The 19,975-nt window shown below is 41.1% G+C and overlaps 1 protein-coding gene across 5 annotated transcripts in view; it reads right to left on the bottom strand.

Annotated features, from left to right (window-relative positions):
* The window catches only part of ESR1 (estrogen receptor 1), a 381,963-nt gene that overhangs the window by 28,641 nt on the left and 333,347 nt on the right, over nt 1-19,975 (bottom strand). For 4 of the 5 annotated variants that reach the window (XM_045865762.3, XM_045865760.3, XM_045865763.3 and 1 more), the window contains exon 7: nt 11,443-11,576. In XM_045865762.3, the coding sequence (XP_045721718.1) occupies nt 11,443-11,576 (134 nt within the window). Of the gene's footprint in view, nt 1-2,003; nt 8,029-11,442; nt 11,577-19,975 lie in introns of those variants that run through there. The other variant, XM_064598228.1, reaches the window with a different exon arrangement.

Below are 19,975 nucleotides of genomic sequence, written 5' to 3'. Positions count from 1 at the left end.
GAATAAGGAGCTTGCTGTAGGGATATTACTTATTACTATTTTCATAATATTTCTATCATCCTTAAGGCTGTACACATTTCTGAAACTCTTCAAGGCTTGTCATTTTGACAAGAAATAAACACATTTGTCACTAAAGCTTCTGAGAATAATTTCCTTAGCTAGAAATGCTTCTGACATGTCATCGACAGCCCAAACTACATGTCTAAGTACAAAAGATCAGCTTCAAAGACTGGCAACATTCTGTCCCCAGAGGACTTTTGAGTTGGAATGCAAAGAAAGTGTGGCGTTAAGGTTTTACTAAGAGGTGCTGAGTGTTTGGCTTTCACTGGATGTGAAGGTTATGTTCTCTGACTCAAAGAGCAACATTTGCAGGGGGCAGGGGGATGGGGTAACTGGGTGATGGACATTAAGGAGAGCACATGATGTAGTGAGCACTGGGTATTGTATAAGATGGGTGAATCACTAAACCCTACCTCTGAAACTAATAATACACTATATGTTACTTAATTGAACTTAAATTTTAAAAAATGTAAAAAAAAAAAAAAAAAGAGTGACACTTGCTATACAAGAGAAAGAGCAGATGCTTCTTCACCTGTTAAGAAGGTGAATTTTACATTCTGGGTTTAATTCATCACTGTTGATGCCAATTTTAAAGAATGAACAAACTGCTCCTTCCAGTCCCTTCCTAACAGTCCTGATTAGCCATCCTCAGGGTTGACTATTGTTCTGGGCTGGAGCTGGACCAGTTTGCCCAGCATCTGTCTGCTTCCAGCTGTGAGAATGTGGAGACAGGCCTGCATTTGATCCTTGGGGTGTCAGCGACATTGGACAGGGCACTCTTGGAACCGGCAGCCCCTCCATCACCAAAGAATGGCATGGTGGGAGCAGTAGTGGGCTCACATGGTAAGCTGCTTCTTCTAAACTCATTAGGGACTAGGAAACATCGTGTCACTCTCACAAAGCCCCAGAATCCAGAGCAAATGAAACCACGGGAGGAACCAGGTTCTATTTCCTTGGATAAGTTTTTAATCTTGGTAAGTTATCTGATTGCTTAATATTTTTCCTTTGGAAAAAAAAAAAAGACTATAATAGTAATGATGATATTGGCTTATATTTTTAAGCTATCTTGCTCTGACATAACAAACCCATAAGGTTGGCAGGACTGTTTAGAATTACTGTTTCTCTTTGCTGGTTGAGGAAACCAATGAAGAGAAGTGCACTTCCAGCCATTCAACCTGGTGTCTTCCTTTTTATAAATATCACTTTAAAAAATCAGTGGCAAAGGAACCAAGAGCAGAAGGTGAGACATAAAATGGCAGCCCTTTGTGCACCCTGACAGCTTGGAATAAGGGGAGGTCCAGTGTCTGCGTAAGTCACAAACCTGAAACTTAACATAACAAGCACCTATACAAACCATAACATAAAACAAAATTCTCTAGGTGATAATTTGCTTCAAAAGGGGTGAGTTTGGAAGGTTCCTAACATGACGCTTATAATATGACTGATGAAGAAGTTGCTGCCTATGGGTCTATCACAGCAGGGGCAGTAGCTGGGCAGCAGGAAGCTGTCTGCCCTCTCCCACCTGGCTGGCGGTCTGCACTCACCTGTCTCTCACATTGCATGATAAGTTTACATTTATGTAAAAGTGTAATTTGATAAAGCTTTCTGGAACAGTACGTAACACAAATCAGGAGGCTTTTTGTACCCTTTTACCAGCAAACCTACTTCTACAAACATCCAAAGTCATAAGCAAATGTGGGCAAAAGATGTAGGAAAAGAATGCAAAACAAGCATAGTTTATAATACCAAAAAAAAGAAAAAGCACTTAAATGCTTAACAATATCAGGTTTGTTGAATTAATAAGGATATATCCTCATGAATGATTATGCAGCCATTTAAAGTATTCTTTCTATGGAAAGTATATGTGTAAAATACTGATGAAAACGTGTAAATATAAATATGGTTATAATGCACTCACAGTATGGAAAGAGAAGAAAAGAATACCTCACACAAATGGAGTGTTAGTCTAAGCAGACATCGTTTTAAGAGCTAACTCGGATTAGCAGGTAGGCACTATTACGATCTCCATTTCATGGACCAGGAAACAGAAGCACAAAGCGTATAAGCAACACTTGTCCAGACCCCTACAACTAAGAAGTATCAGAAAGGGGATGTGAACATGGAACGAGAGTATCTTGCTCTTAACCCTTACACTAGATCGCAATGAGGTACATCAAAATGCCCAAATGGTTGCCTAACTTCGGGTCATTGTGTATTTCTCTAGTAATATGTTTTGTATTCTTAAATGATTTCAATTGAACATACTACTTTACAATTGCAACCTTATTTTCTTTTAATTAAGTTTTCTTTTTATATCTGTCTGTCTTTTTTTTTTTTTAAGATTTTATTTATTTATTTGAGAGAGAGAGAATGAGAGACAGAGAGCACGAGAGGGAAGAGGGTCAGAGGGAGAAGCAGACTCCCCGCCAAGCAGGGAGCCCGACGCGGGACTCGATCCCGGGACTCCAGGATCATGACCTGAGCCGAAGGCAGTCGCCCAACCAACCGAGCCACCCAGGCGCCCTATCTGTCTCTGTCTTTAGGCTCTGAGGACCTTAAGGTAAGAACGACCTTAGTAATCACCACTATCGCTGTCACTATCGATATGACCATTGGGTCACCTTGATGGCGCTGCCCTAGGTTTCAGGGAGCACTCCCTACGCCTCACCTCATGTAAATGACAGGGTAAAAACTACGACAGATAAGGCAACGAGAGGCAACTTTGCATCTCCAGCACTTGGTACATGCTTGAAAAGTAGTAAATACTCAATAAAGGGTAGTGAAGCTAACAAATAATAGCTTCTAAAGCCACGGACATCACTCAGTTCAGTGGGGGTATTGCTGTCTTTCTTACATGCAGGAAGAAAAGTAAAACCTAAAAAGTAGATATAAAGTAAAAACTCAAGCCTGAGGCAGTCTGAATCTACCTCAACATATGGAAGCCGCCGTATGCCCTCTGAGGGAAAGTGCTGGAAGAGGCCAAAGTGAGGCTGTGCTCCAGGATCCCGTGGGAGAGGGAGGGCAGGACAGAACTTGCAGCAGGAAGTTTGTTTCTCCATCTCTCTTTCACCATGACAAAAGCAATCAGAGAGCCACGAGGCCCCGAGTGGAAGGCTACACCCAGAAGTAGGTCTTCCAACTAAGTGCAGGGATGTTCGGTTTAGACTAAAAGTTGACAGTACAGCTTGACATTCCATTTAGATGTGTCAGGAAGCACACATCTTCTATTATGGCTTTTACTTATTTAATGAGTATGTTGTGGGAAAAGATAAACCCATTAAAAACAATATTTTATTTTACTTGCGAGCTCAAGAAATTAGTGGGATCTTATTGTTGTTTTCTCAAGTGTCAAAACACTTTTAAACTATAGGTCCATGTGCCAGGCATGAGTGAAGTGAGGGCACCTAAGGCCCTTCCAAATACAGGCCCTGAGTGTGCTTTTGGTCCTTTGATTAGAACTGGGTGATCTTGACACCAAAATCTTGGTAAGCTATTTGATTGCTTAATATTTTCCCGTTGGGGAAAAAAAAAAAAAAACGACTATAATAGTAATGATGATATTAGCTTATATCTTTAAGCTATCTTTCTCTGTCATAACGAATCCATAAGATAGGCAGGACTGTTTCAAATTATTATTTCTCTTTGCTAGTTAAGGAAACAAGTGATGAGAAGTCCAGTGGTTTGATGAAATCCTCACTGTTAGATGAATGAATGGTGGGGCCAGAACGTTCCCCCTTGCCTTTCTGTGGACTCCAGCTAAGTCCTCTCATCCTCAAGACTCAGCGGACCTATCAGTCCTCATGTAGGAACCCTCCTGTCATGTGCTTATCTATATCACAGCCCTTATCTCATGATATGCAAATAATGAGTTAATTATCTGTACCCCCAGATCTTACTCATCTGTATGCCTCCAGTGCCAGCACAGTTCTGAGCATGAGCAGCTGATCCCTCAGAGTCTGCAGAATGCTTAGTTTCATAGTACACTAGAGAACTATTTTAATGTAGCTGAAAGATCATCATCTATACCGGTAGTTTTCAAACAAGGTTTCACATATTCCTGAGAATTAAAAATTGATTCCTAAAGGTCTTTAAATTGTCTTAGAACTTTTTTAATTTTGTGTTTGCATTTTAATGATATTCTAAGAAATACCATTAGAACATTAATATCAGAAGTTCTGCATTACTTATATCAACGGTTCTCAATCTTGGTGAGATTGGAGTCTTGGGTGGCAGGGGAGCTTTAATCAATACTAATATTCAGACCCTGAACCTGAATTACATCTGAACCAATTACATCAGAATCTCTGGAGTTGGGTCCCCACACAGGGATTTTTTTTTTTAAAGACCCCCAGATGATGGAAATGTATGGAGCACTGATACTCACCAATCTAGATGATCCATATAATCTTCGTTTCCTAAGTAACATGTTTTCCACCAGTATTTACAACTGCCTCAAATCCAATAGTTACACTTTAAGTACCTCAGATAAATAAATACAGAAGCAAACAAAATATATAACTGATATGTTCTTGTCAAAGTCGGATGATGTCACAGCATGCTGCACAAGCAAGGTTTTGTGATCATTCTGAACACAGGCAAGTGGGGGAGGGGGCAACCGAGTCATCACTAGAGCACTCGGTAGACCAGCAGACTGGAGGTCTACCCCCGGCATGTTAGAAACAGCAACACAATTTCTGCAAAAATATTATTAGTTTGCCTTTTAGTTTGTATTTAATTTGTGAATTTGTTTTGGTTTTGTATTTATATAAGAACTATAAACAAAGTTTATACTTGGTTGTCCATTTAAATAATAAATATGGTTATACATATTTAAGCAGCATTATAATACAAAGAACAAGAACATTCAAGTCAACGTTTGGGGAGTTGGTGGCATCTTTTTCTTTTAAATGGGTCAGACTTAAGAATACTGATTTCATAATTTCTGGACCCTGGTCCAAAGGGTGGTTGAATCAAGGACCCAGGAGATGGCTTCCCCCTTTGTTGGTGCTCTTATGAGCACAAAATGATAATGTCCCTCCCCAAGGTTCTGAGTATGATTGGAAAACTGTTCCTAATATCAGAATGCTGCCAGGATTTCTAGTCTCCCAACAGCTGCTGCATTTTGACACATCCCAGGAGGTCCCATCAGGACTCCCCCAGTCTTTCCCAGGCTACAGGTATTTGGTTGGTTTCCCTAGTTCCACAGAAGCTCCAAGAGGTGTGGGCAAGATGCAGGACCAATCCACTCGGTCTGGGGCCTGAGACTCTTCCATTCACAAGGACACTTTGGTCATGAGAATGCAATTTTTTAACCACAATGGCAGGGGTGAAATCCCGCCTCAGAATTTCCAGGCAGGAATTTATTTATTATCTATCTGCTAAGAACACCGTAATTCCTTTCATAAGGAAGCAGCTTATCAAAGGGCATCCATCATCCCCTAAGTAAATGGCAGAGTTGCTTCTCTTGAATGCCACGCCTCTCTAATGACAAAGTCCATGCTACAGCTAGTTTTCAGGAAATCAGTGGAGACCTTAGGCTTGTTTCAAGCCACAGGGAAAGACTCTAAGAGTTGAGTCCACGGCCTATAGAATCTAGTCAGCCAGAGAGAAGGAGACAATGAGCCACTTAACAACTGTGAAGTATCATTTATCTCAAAATCACAACACTAGGAAGGCTCCCTAGGGAGGAAGCTTGGCATTACAAAGAACTCAAGAAATAGTATAATCAAAACTTCTCCACCAGCCAACAACTGCATACCTGACAGTGTGCCCATTGGCAATTTCCAAGGCCTGTTCCTTTTTTTTTTTTTTTTTAAGATTTTTATTTATTTATTTGGCAGAAAGGGACACAGTGAGGGAGGGAACACAAGCTGGGGGAGTGGGAGAAGCAGGCTTCCCGCTGAGTAGGGAGCCCGATGCGGGGCTTGATCCCAGGACCCTGGGATCATGACCTGAGCCAAAGGCAAACGCTTAATGACTGAGCCACTCAGGCGCCCCAAGGCCTTTTTCTGTCAGAAACCTTCAACCATTGAGAATTAATGATCCTTAATGTTTACAGTCAATATGTTTTTAAAATGCTCTTTCATCTAAATATAGGGACTCTGATCATTGTCTTATTTCTCAACTTAAAACTATAAATGCTCTAAATAACTGTCTAATAATTAACAGTGCAAAGAAATCAGCTCAAGAGAGAAGAAATATTCTTTGTGATGAGAACTTGTCCAAATCAATCATGAAGTAAATGCTTCTCTGCCCGGGGCCCTGGTGAACACATATAAAGCAAATGGGTGTCACAGCTTCAGGATCCTATGCTCTGTTAAGGCACCAAGATGATGACATTCACCATATTAACAAAGCAAAACCAAATGACAGACAAGAGCTGGCACCATTTTTAGGTTTATGTTTAATATATATGCTCCTGGGCAACATTCCATATCCCTTTTTTTCTTAAATGAACACCAGGGTACACATTTTAGAAATGTGGCCATAATTCTTTCTAGCATTTTGTTTTCCTTTTCACCCTACAGTTTTTTACCTTTACTCCTCTTTCTTACTCCACCAGCTGAAAGAGAAATGTTGTCTGAAGGCAGTTGAGATAAACAGGTAATCGTGAGAACAACATTTCTATAGAGTAAGACATTTCAGGAGGGAGACAGGGATCCAGCAGGCCCAGGGAAGACTTCTGGGTGCCTGGAGTTGTGAGTCGGGAGAGGAAAGGGGATCTACTGTTAAACAGGGGACAGGGGAGCTGGAGTCTGGCATCTGATGGGCTCTCCAGGGACCCAGGTGGATCAAGTCACCAGGGAGTGAGGGAAGCAACACTCTTTGGAATTACTGGGGAATATAACAAACTGTGGTCAGTAACGGGTTCAGAAAAGGTGCAGAAATAATTATTAAGTTGAATTTTGAAGGCCAAACCAAACATTTATTAGAGATTGTAGACTTATACATATTAAGCTTTGATGGGTGAATTTTTCTGAGTCTTGAAAAACACGCACTAAAAGGGTAGTGATCTAAACGGGAGTGGACTCTGAGGGGCATGTGGGGGAGAGGGGGATGGGAAGAAACACAGTGAATGGATGAGTGAGCACACTGGGATTTGTCTGCCACTCACCACAGCGTTTTCATTAAGGTTGGCCAACATTATGGTTCAATTAACAATCAATTATTATCCAGGAGACCAATCTTGCTCTAAAATTTCTCTCATTACAAATAAACAGCATAATTAACCAAGTCTCAGGGGAAGAGTCACAGTCTCTATTATTATTATTATCCTTCAGTCCCTGTGTATTTTTTAAGCCTAGCAGGAAACCTTTAAACTAAAGTACTTAGGTATATGGGGTGCCTGGGTGGCTCAGTCGGTTTGAGCATCCAACTCTTGGTTCCAGTTCAGGTCATGGTCTCAGGGTTGTGAGATCTCTAAAATAAATAAATAAATCTTTTAAATAATAATAATAAAAGAAGGGATGGACTGGCTTTTTTTTTTTTTTTTTGTGGTGAGAAAGAGAGTGAGCGAGCCAGTGGGGGCAGGGGAGGGGGTGCGCGGGGAGGAGCAGAGGGAGAGGGAGAGACAGAATCTTATGCAGGTTCCACTCCCATGCTTAACCGACTGAGACGCCCAGGCACCCCTGGACTGGCTCCTTTCGAACCAGAGATTCCCGAATGATGGTGACAGCTTCAGTTCACCGATTGAAGGACTACTGTGTTCCATACACCGCGTTCGACAGCTTACATACAATTTTCCTTTTAGTTCACAGTAACCCAAGGAGATGGGCATTATTTTTTCTCATTTAATAGTTTGATATTATCTGGATCTGAAAAGGATGATATGTTTCATAATGGTAGAAAGAGCATATGACGAATGGGAACTTTCCACAACCTCCTGGTCATGTCCAGCAAATAAACATCTACTGAAGGACTGAACGGCGTGGTACCTCTTGACAGTTCACAGGTTAAAGACTGTGAGAACTGTAAAAAAAAAAAAGTTTAAATAATTTATAGGGAAATCAGGATGTATGTGCATGAAGAAGACATCAAGGTTAAATTAAAAAACTGAAAACACAAAACCAAAAACCATGTCATTCATTTTTGTGTATTTGGCACAAAGTTTCTGAATTATTGAACAAATGAATGAAATCAGTCAACCAATTGACCAAATGCTAGATTGAACGATACTGGCTCTAAGAACTAAAATGGTCTAGCGAAGGGAAGTTCATTATGGACCTGGGTGGTGGCAAGATTTCCTGAATGAGATGAGGTCAGAGTTGGGCCTGGAAGAATTAGAAATACTGGAATTATCAAGAAGGACTGAAGTCCCACTGGGTAGGGGGAATAGGGTAAACAAGCACAGATAACCCCTTCCTGGCCCCCTGGTCCGCTTCTGCAGCACAAGCCCTGCCTCCTGTCACTGGTCCCTCTGGGCCTTTTGCTCTGAGCTCATCTGCTCTGCTCACATTTCCTTTGCTTGAGCTCTGTCCAGCTAGTTCTCAGAATGCCTAGAAGCTGGCATTGATTTTGCTAAAGCATCTCTGGATTAACCAGAAATGCCTCTGTCCTTTAGTGGAGAGCAGAAAAATAGTGTTTGTCCTATGAATGATTCTAGGCTTTTGTAAGCAATGTAATGAATTATTCTTAATGAGGCATAAATCATGATGAATATCTCCCATTCCCAAACAGCTGTGAACGGGCTTCCCACGGAAATTTCAGCATTTGGGAGACCTCTTGAGAACTGCAGAAAGTCACTCCTAGTAGTCCACAAAACAACATTTCAACTAGCCTTGTGCCTCTGCCTCAAAGTCAAGGCCAACATAAACACACCCTCTCAGACTTTGGTGACCGGAACACAGCACACAACCCAAAGCTCCCCCATACACTGAGGTCTTGTTTCCCAGGAATCAGAAAAGCATCTTCCAGCTCAGGCTTCCTGAACCCTTTCCAACTTGGCTTCTGTCAGAGATTCCTGGAATGACCGTCACTTTGTTCTTTATCTCATGACAGGTGAAGCATTGCCCTGGATCGGGGTCATGAATTGGTTGGGTTTTTAGAAAAATCCATACTTTCAGTTGTGGGCAAAGATTGTTGGGATTGTAGTAACCCTCCTAGGATGGACTGCTTTTTTACTCTGAAGTCTTCCAGCACCACACCATTGTGTTTCAGTCTTGTCCTCTCTGATTCTGTTTTTCAGGAACAATATGAGACACTAAGAGCTGTACTCAGCAGCAGGCCCGCTTTTGCAAACATAGCTCACTTCTGGATTGAAAAGAGTGGTTTCGCTTTTTACAGGTTGGGAGGAAGCTTCTGTTTTGTTACTGCCTGTGAGCCAGCAGCGCCGTCCTTGACAGAAAAGACGTGTTGCCACCCTGATATCTCTCTCATGAGGACAACTGTAAACTCTGTCAGACTACAGTGCCTTGTGTTTCCAAAATAGTGTTCCAACCCTTCAAATGCAAGGAAGGAAGCTCACAGAAGCTCCTGAGAAAGAAGTAGAAGAACAAGGATAGCGCAGGGAAGTTTAACCAGTGTGAGGAGGCATCAGGTGTTGGTCCGATCTGGCAGTGGGAAATCTGTTTTGAGATTCTGGGGCCAGTCTTTCACAAAAGACTTTCTTGTTGAAAGAAAGTTGCTGAAATTTTTTTCCTCTGGGACTTAAAAAATCCTGGGTCTATGCATTCAATATTTTGATGGCACAAGTCTTGCCCTTTATTTATATAATATTCTAAAAACCCTACCCTGTCATAGGAACAGAACAATAATGTAGGAAGAGGCTACACAGATTTGAAGGAATATTTTTGGTGACCAAGATCAGAGCATCTACTTGTGTGGATTATATAACTCCGGTGAATTTTCACTTCCTGTCTGGAGTGTTATTTCCTAGAAAAAGTGGGGAAAAAGTCCCAGCACTTGATAGGCCCACTTTCCCTGAAGTTAACGGATTGCCCCCAGGAAAGCCGTCAGCATGCGCCAGCCCTCCACTGAAGAAGGACCAGGTTCAGGACCTGGCACGGTGCAGCCGAGTGGCATTGCTCCCAGAAGTCTCTTCCAATAAAGAGCCATTGTGGAATGTGAACCCTTCAGTGTACCGGACAAATGACTGAAATGAAAAGCACAATGCATGTGAGTGGAACCAGAAACATGAATGAGTGGATCACATCGTTTTTCAGGTAACTGTTCTGTAGTTCAGTCCTTGCCTACTGGAATAGTACAGATTTCCATTTATCAGTTGATAAGTGAGAATGATTACTGTCTAACCATGTAGTGTCTAACCATGAAGTGATACAGGTTATTAGCACTGGTGGGGAAAGGAAGTGGAAAACGGCTAGAGGAGGTACGAAGGGGGTGGTGTTCTTCGGGAAGAGACAAGACATCTGAAAAGAGAAGAAAGGGCCGATTCTCCCAACATGCGATCAATACAAGCTCTAGTTCAACCATCAGGGAAATTGGAGACCCTATCTGATTCTAAATCTGGCATAGGGCTTCAAAATAGCTACGGTTTCTATGTAAGAATGTGGTCTGAGGCATGAAGCAGGGCCAGGACCAGGGGTCAAGATCCAGGCTAAAGGCATCTACTGTGCGGCTGACACCCAGTTGTTGAGCTTCGGGTCCCACAGACTGGATATCTAGTCTCCAGATCCAAATACTGAGGGCCAGAAGGAACACGGCGCTAATTCAGTTGAGCCATAGTTTCCATCTGGGTGACCTGGACAACCTCTTTACACAATAGGTGACCTTTACAGCAAACAAAACAAAACAAACCCCTAACCAGATGCCACTCTCAGCTAGGCTTTCTCAAATCAGTCGCTAGGAGGGCACAGTTGAATTAGACCCCTTAGACCACATGAAAGCTGCTCTTCAGCCGGACCTGCCCTGTGTGTGCCTCAGTTTTAGGGCCAGGTGTTTCTATCTCTGAGCCAATTATATTTGTCGCCTAATCAGTTTTGGCCAGAAACATGGTCAGTCTCAAATAAGTCTCTTTCCTTATGATCTTGAACTTGATGTTCGTCATTTGGTCTACTTACTCTCTGCCATATACAACTATCAACAATCGATGCCTATATACCTGTACCACTTTAGTCCTCAAACTAAATAAATAAAATTAATAAAATGAAAACATCCCAAATATCTGTAAAAGGATGCAAATATTTCAACAAAAAAGCCATTTGGTTCAGTGTCCACTTTGTTTCCTCCATTCGTTGTATCTGACCAGTGCGGATTCCACCTCTATAAGCAGTCTACAATGACAACAGGTTATTTTAAATGGGCATCAGTTGTTTCTTTCAATTTATGATTATGCCTTTGCAATAGGCAGCTTATATCTGGCTGAAAATACACATAAATCTTTCTTCCAGTAACCCAGCAGTAAATTCCCCCATGTTATCAACTCACCAGAATTAAGCAAAATGATGGATTTGAGGCACACGAACTCCTCTCCCTGGAGATTCATCATACGAAACCGAGATGACGTAGCCAGCAACATGTCAAAGATCTCCACCATGCCCTCTACACACTTTCCCTGGTTCCTATGAAAACACAGAAAATAAAAAGAAAAAAAAATAGTATTAAAGCACAGAAAAGCTGGGGTTCCGGGGTGGCTCAGTTGGTTGAGTGTGACTCTTGATTGGCTCAGGTCATGATCTCAGTGTTTTGAGATCGAGTCCTGCATTGGGCTCCAGGCTTGGTGGGGAGTCTGTCTGAAATTCTCTCTCTCCTTCTGCCCCTCCCCCTGCTCATGTGCTTGCTCATTCTCTCTCTCTCAAATAAATAAATTTTTTTTAAAAAAGAAAGCATAGAAAGCTTTCAGACCCATGATAAGGTTCACATTCATAAAAATCTACTGGCTCCAAATCTGTAACAAAAAACTGCAGCCCATTCTCTTCGTGGAACATGAATATTCTTTTGAATTCTAGAAGGCAAAACAAAAAAAAAATAAAAATAAAAAGCTTTTCCATCAGTAAAACATTTCATTTCAAATTCTTAGAAGAGACATATTGTTCAATCTCCAAATCTGCCATGTTAAATACCAAGTTCTTCAAAGAGAACACAGGCAGTACCTTTTCTGACATTAGCCATACCAACTTTTTTCTAGATAGGTCCCCTGACACAAGGAAAACAAAAGCAAAAATAAACTATTGGGACTACATCTAAATAAAAAGCTTCTGCACAATGAAGGAAACAATTAACAAAACTAAAGACAACCTACTGAAAGGGAGACGATATTTGCAAATGACATATTCAATAAAGGGTTAGTATTCAAAATATATAAAGAACTTACATCCATTCAACAACCAAAAAACAAATAACCCAATTAAAAAAATGGGTAGAAGACATGAACAGCCATTTCTCCAAAGAAGACATATAGCTGGCCAACAGACACATGAAAAGATGCTTGACATCACTGATCATCAGGGAAATGCAAATCCAAACCATAATGAGATATCACCTCACACCTGTCAGAATGGCTAAAATCAACAACACAACAATAGGTTTTGGTGAGGATATGGAGAAAAAGGAATACTTATGCACTCTTGGTGGGAATACAGACTGATATAGCCACTGTGGAGACAGTATGGAGGTTCTTCAAAAAAGTTAAAAATAGAACTACCCTATGATTCAGCAATTGCACTACTGGGTATTTACCCAAAGAATTCAAAAACACAAATTCAAAGGGATACATGCACTCCTATGTTTATAGCAGTATTTTTTACAATAGCCAAGATATGGAAGCAGCCCAAGTGTCCGTTGATCAATGAATGGATAAAGAACATGTGGTACAGTTATACAATGAGTACTATTCAGCCATAAAAAGAATGGAATCTAGACATTTGCAACAACATAGATGGAGCTAAAGAATATAATGTTAAGTGAAATAAGTCAGTCAGAGAAAGACAACTACTATACGATTCCATTAATATGTGGAATTTAAGAAACAAAACAAATGAGCAAAGAGGAAAAAAAGAGGCAAACCAAGAAACAGACTCTTAACTACTGAGAACCTGATGGGTTACCAGCAGGGAGGTGGGTGGGGGAATGGAGGAAATAGGTAATGGGGATTAAGGAGGGCATTTGCTGTGATGAGCACCAGGTGATGGATGCAATTGTTGAATCACTATATTGTACACCTGAAACTAATTTAACACTGCAAGCTAACTGGAATTAAAGTAAAAACTGAAAAAATAAAGAGTTCTTCAACCTATGGGTAATCAAAAATGATTAAGATTCAGCTAAATGGTTTGTCTAAGTATTTATTGATCTGCTATATAGTCTAGGCATGTGGTCACTATGGGAATAAAAACAGAGCCTCTACTCTCAATATGCTCAAAACCTGGAAATAATATAATCTGGTTTAACAGACTTGTATAAAGTGCTTTTGAAATACAGGAGGAAGTATCATGAAGGACTGTGGCTGGGCTGGAACCATTTGTGTTGCCAAGGATGACAGGTAAGGATTCGCCTAGTAGGTGGCATTCGAGTTGACAGTTTAAGAAATGCAGGCTTTCATCGAGCAGGAGTGCGAAGGCATCACTGGAAGAGGGTCTTAGACATGGAGAGGAAGAGCAGAGTGAAGGACACGGAGTGGTGTGCTAGAGGTACAAAAGAGACAAGAGATTAACCTGGGAAAGGAGAAAAAGGTCAAGTGATAAAGGATGTACCACATTGTAAGAAATTTAGGATTTCTCCCTGTGCAACAGAGCTTCTGCATCGAGGATTTAACATTAGTAGTTGCAACTGTTAAATAAGCAAACCCGAAGGTTCATAACATGTTATATTTAAAAAAGAAACTATTGGTATCTTTTCCATAGGGTTGTTGCAGAAGTTCAATGAGATAATACACGTGAAAGGAACTCATTCATCTTTTCGTTCACAAGCTGAATTGAGGGCATGTTGTCTTTGAGGGGGACAAGAAGAATTTAAAATATCCTATGCATATGCAAACATATATTTGTGAAAAATATAATAATTTAAAACATGAACAGTAAGCACATTGTCCAGCACTTTGTTTTATTTTTAATTAATGTATTTTGGAGTTCATCAATGGTTCTTAACAGCTGCATAACTTTCTTTTTTTTTTATTTTTTTTAAAGATTTTATTTATTTGACAGAGAAAGACACAGCGAGAGAGGGAACACAAGCAGGGGGAGTGGGGGAGGGAGAAGCAGGCTTCCCGTGGAGCAGGGAGCCCAATGTGGGGCTCTATCCCAGGACCCTGGGATCATGACCTGAGCCAAAGGCAGACGTTTAATGACTGAGCCATCCAGGTGCCCCTGCATAACTGTTTCTAGTAGCATAAGTTTTGCACTGAACATGTTCAAAGTGCTAAAATTTTTTGAACCATTTCTCTGTTGGCTGACATTTCGTTTGACTTCAAGTATTTTACTGTCACAAACATTTCATGCAATAACTAGATTAGAGGACTTAAGGCATTTTTAATATTGATAAATAGTTCAAACATTGCTTCCCAAGAGCTTGTACAATAGACTTTTGGTAGGAGAATATATTGGTATAAACTCTTTCTCTAAGAGACCTGCTCTTACCCTTTGCTGATATTTTTCTGTTGGGTTATTAGTCATTTTCACGTTGATTCTTAACTGTTCTTTATATATTGTAGTAATTAGCCCTTTGTTCTATGTGCATTCAATGCTTTTCTACTGGCTTGTCATGTTTTTCTTTTCTTTTTTTTTTTCTGGTGTTTTCTTCTGCAAAATATTTAATTATTACATAATCGATTTGCCAAACTTGTTGTTTAGAATAGTATGTCTTGCTTGAAAAGGTCATTTCCCTTTCAGTAACATATAAACAAGTATCTTATGTTTCCCTCTAGTACAGTTCCATGTTTTTATACTTAAATCTTTCTGGGATTTATTTTTTTATAACAATTGTACTGAAATATGGTCACATATCATATAATTTACTCATTTAGAGTGTACAATTCAATGGATTTTAGTGTATTCCCAAAGCTGTGCACCTGCTTTTCAGGATTTACTTTGGGTGGCATGTGAGACAGGACTCAGCTTTGTATTTGTCCCAGGCAGCTAGGTAGTCTTAACACCGTTTATGGAATAAACCATCTTTTCCACACTGATTTGAAATATGCTAGTACTTTTAATAAATCCATTTCTTTCTTACAACTGTCCTTTAAGGTAGTATTATTTTTTTTGTTGTCAAAAGTGAGGGAATTAGGACTCAAAACTATTAAGTCAAACCATACTATCTATGACCAGAGGAAAGAATTCCAACACGATTTCTTTTGTCTTCCTTTTTCACCCTACTTTAATTCATACTTGCCCCTTACAAACCAGGCCTTGTGCTAGACATAAAGGTACAGAGAAGAAAGACATGGGACTTGTTCATAAAGAGATCCAAAACAGGGGCAAGACAGACAGAGAAAAGACAGGTGCAAGGCCATGGGCTACGTTCCCCCAGAAGAGATATAGAAAGAAAGTCTTACAACTAACGTCAGCCTCCCATTTAACCCACATCAATATTGAAGCAATTACCAGAGACATCTCAGATAAAGGTAAATGAGATTTTATGTAAAGTGTTCAGAATGGCAGGTGGTACCTAGTAGCAGCGATATATAACTACCACTATGAGATATTTGGATAAATAGAGCCACAGCTGTTCAGGGAGAGGTTAGCCTTTTTACCTAAAGCATCCAGAAAACAATTGCCACAGTGCATTCTGCTTTGACTGTGGCATCTGGGTTCATGGAAGCTCTCTAGAAACAGAGGGGAATCTTTAAAATCTATGTTGCTCAACAGGGGGATGAGACGGTGATCACACCGAAGGGTGACTTGGCCCGAAACAGGGACAGCATACTACAAGGGAGTGTTTCTTATGCTGAAGTCAATTTTTTTTAAAGTAGCATATTTTTTTTTTAAAGATTTTATTTATTTATTTGAGAGAGAGAGAGCACAAGCAGGGGGAGCAGCAGAGGGAGAGGGAGAAGCAGGCTCCCCACCGAGCAGGGAGCCCTGATGTGGGACTCTATCCCAGGACCCTGGGATCATGACCTGAGCCAAAGGCAGACGCTTAACGGCTGAGCCACCCAGGTGTCCCTAAAGTAGCACATTTTCTTTCTAGTGAAAAAATAAACAAGGATAGGGGGAAATGTTTGGAGGGTGAAGCTTTAAAAATAACAACCCATAGCCAAAATAGAGAAAGATTCCTTTCTCACTATAAAGTCTCCGTTTACTTAACAGACTGCAGGGCAGGGGAGGAAATCTCAATGTGGGAGGGAGCCTGCGCTCACCTGCTGTGAGCAGAAGTTCACTTCAGAAACGGAGAAAGTGCAGCTCTAACAATTTTCCTTTCTTCCTTCGTGTCCCTTCTCAATAGTCTCCCATATTTTCCCACGAGAAGCTTGTTCTTAAGTGTCTCCCTCTCAGCCTTTCCTTCCCCAGACATGCTGTCGATTCTCACCAGCAGCTCTCACCCGAGCACCGTTCCATGCTTGCTCCTCAGTACCCCACAGGAGCCAGGGCCTGAACCCTCAGCCAGGGCACACAGCCATGTCTCCGTGTGACTGTGCGTGTGTGAGAGAGAGAGAGAGAGTGAATGTGAGGGGGGGGGGCAGTGTGTTTTCATTTAGAGGATGTGGAAGGAGCAGACATTAAATATACATCATTGAGACATGCTAAGACCCTGGGGCTTACCTTCCATGCAAACAAAAGTGCTTCTCAACTTTGAGGGTACCTGGGGGAATATTCATATTCATATTGAATATTCATTTCAGTATGCAGTGAAGCTGCAATTTTCTAAGTAGTGCTGTAAAAGTCTTGAAGAACTTTACGCTGACATCTCTATTAAGGGTAAACTCACTGTCCTTTCAGTGGGGAAACCTCACTTGTTCTAAACACTTCAGCCAATCCACTATTTATGTAATAAATTAAAAATATGTGATTTGATTCTCAGAGTCCATAGTCTCTCATTGTTCATCTCCTCGTCCAATTTCTCCCCCTTCATTTTTCCCTTCCTACTAGCTTCTTCTTTTTTTTTTTAACATAGAATGTATTATTTTTTTCAGAGGTACACGTCTGTGATTCAACAGTCTTGCACAATTCACAGCGCTTTGAGGGGCACCTGGGTGGCTCAGTTGATGAAGCGTCTGACTCTTGGTTTCAGCTCAGGTCATGATCTCAGGGTGGTGAGATTGAGCCCCTGAGTCAGGCTCTGTGCTGGGTGTGGAACCTGCTTAAGATTCTCTCTCTCCCTCTCCTTCTGCGCCTTCCTTCTCCCTCTATAAATAGAAATAAGATAAAATGAAATCAAATGAAATGAAATAAAATGAAATAAAATAAAATAAAATAAAATAAAATAAAATAAAATAAAATATGTGACCTTGAAGATGTTTCTGGTAAATCACTAGAATGTTGCCCTCTTGGAAATAACTGCCTGGTTGTTTGGTATGTGTGGGTTTCCCACGAGTGCTGTTGGCAGAGGTGAAAAGGCTGGTGATGTGAGCTAGTGAACGGATGATGTGTCACCCTCAGATCAGGTACAAATCTATGTGGACTTCAAAGGGTGGACCAACACTTGTTGGTAAAGGGACCCTTTACCGTCCACTAAAGTCATTACACGTTTGGGGTCAGGATTCCTTTTCAAAGTCCTGCTGAAATATTTTCTACTAACCTTAAGGAGCCAATCAGACTAGAGCATTTCACTCCATTTCAGAGGGGATGGATAAATCAACAGCACCAGAAATAGGTGATTACTAAGAATCTGGAGGTAAAGTTACCGCAATAAGACAAAATTAGGCTAAATCTAGGAAGTGCTCCTAAGGTGGAGAAACATGTGGGGTATAAAGAGCAAGATTTATTTTTAAAGGAAGCACAATTTCAGTCATAGATCAGAAGCAGTTTACCAAGCAGACCAGCCCATGACCCCCACTGTGAGATGTAACAGCCTCTGACAATGAACTCCTCCACCCATTACATCAGTCCGTGTTCAGAGCACCTCAGAATCCCCTTGTGGGGAAACCTTGTTCTGCTCCTTACCCTCTTCAGATGCAGTCCATCTGCACGTAAGTAGTGGGAGAAGGAACAGAACTTGAGAGAACATTTGCTCATGGCATGTCCTGGAAGTTTCTCCTCTATAGAAATGAAAGCCGTTTTTTCAGACACACTTAGGTACCTATTCCTCAACATGGGAGACAGAGTCCTAACGCGGTAGGCGGATCACACCTGTCCTTGTATATCTTCCAAAATAATCTTACAAAATTCCCCACAGCCTCTCTTTGTATGAAAAGATACTTAATAGATGGAAACAGAACACCCAGGAGATCAACGTAAGACATTTAATTTCATTGTCCTGCAAAGAAAGTGCAGTATGGGTATAAAAAGATTACAAATTAAGATGCTGTTTAAAATCAATAGAGGCAGGTTTGGTTGTATTTGAAGAGTTTCTGTATCTTTGATGTTACAAAAGTTCTCAGCACATGCTCTGAGATGCTGTGAGCGTACAGATATTTGTATGATCAAGAGGTTTCCATATACAACTCTTTGGCATGTGGAACAAAATGCTGAAGATGGCAAATCATAAGCAATACATCTTGAAAGATGCAAAATTTGAATGGCTGTATCTCAAGGCTGGTTACTTGAGATGAAAGTGCTTAAGACGTTGGTGTCTGACTGCCTGGGTTCAAATCATGGCACATCTATTTACCAATTATGTGACCTTGGACCAGTCACTTAAACTGTGCCCGAATGCACATGGAGACAGAATCACCCACATGGGACTGCACAGTGAATAAGAAATAATTAATCCACTGGGATGTGATGGCTGTTTGATCCAGGAGTTTGCCTACGTGGATCAATAAAGAAACAGGACTGGATGTGGGGCAGCACCATAAAAAAATGTTTGCTCCATTACTGGCAAAGAGCAAGAAACAGATATAGCAAAGCTAGAAAGCTCTGTCACAACATTAGCTGGTAACGGCAAAATATCTGATTAAGTCGTTCTCTGAAATAATTGGGAAGGCAGACCATGCACGTGGGGAAGTAGACAGAAAGAGTCAGAGTGATGGTCTGCAGCCAACACTACTGCTGCCTTTAGTCAGTATTACAAAGAGGTAAGCTCAGGCAAGGGTTGAATGGTCCTTAAGCAGAACCTTTGCAAATGGGGAAGCCCCAAAGACAGTCTTCGAAGTTGGGAAAAGCCAACTGCAACCGGCCATGAAATATTCAGATATGAAATTGAAAAGGATCTGGGTGTGAAAGATCTAGTAGGTTTCTCCGTGTTCAGAGCACTTCAGGTGGGAAAGGGTGACACTTACAGGGTGTTACCTCCCATCTGAGCCCATTGTTTCAAAAAGCCTCAAGGAATCACCAGTAAAGCTGGAGGGAAGGGCCAGAGGACAAAGAAGCAAATAAAAACATCAGACTTGAGAATGGAGACTAAGAAAGCACTTTGGCTGTGGCTACAAGCAATGGAACTGACAAGAGCAAAAAGAAGCTTACTTTTTTTTTTTTTTTTTTTTGAGACCACTCTTCTGCCAAAGAAATCACAGCCTGAACTAAAAAACAAAAGCCTTGGGGTGCCTGGGTGGCTCAGTCGGTTAAGCATCTGACTCTTGATTTCAGGCCCAGGTCATTCATGATCTCAGGGTGGTGAGATCGAGTCCTGCATCCAGGCTCCTCGCTCAGTGTGGAGTTTGCTTGAGATTCTCTCTCCTTCTCCCTCTGCCCCTCCCCACCCCTCTCCATCTCGCTCTTAAAAAAAAAAAAAAAAAAGCCTCTGAGTTCTTATGCCTCCAACCGTAACATTTCAGCTGCTCAACATAGTAAAGTTTATTTCTTTCTTAGTCACTGTCCAATGTAGGCAGCTTCCTTGGTAAGGTGATTTTCCCATTCAGGGACCCAGGATCCTTCTGACCTCTAGTGCTGCTGGAGAGGTCCCTGAAGAGGTCTTTATGTGGACAGTT

Source organism: Mirounga angustirostris, unplaced genomic scaffold (assembly GCF_029215605.1).
Source record: "Mirounga angustirostris isolate CCGP_5_RB_7025 unplaced genomic scaffold, mMirAng1.0.hap1 SCAF_8, whole genome shotgun sequence".
Lineage (NCBI taxonomy): Eukaryota > Metazoa > Chordata > Mammalia > Carnivora > Phocidae > Mirounga > Mirounga angustirostris.
Note: the sequence above shows the minus strand (reverse complement) of the source record. Positions and strands in the feature narration are given on the sequence as shown.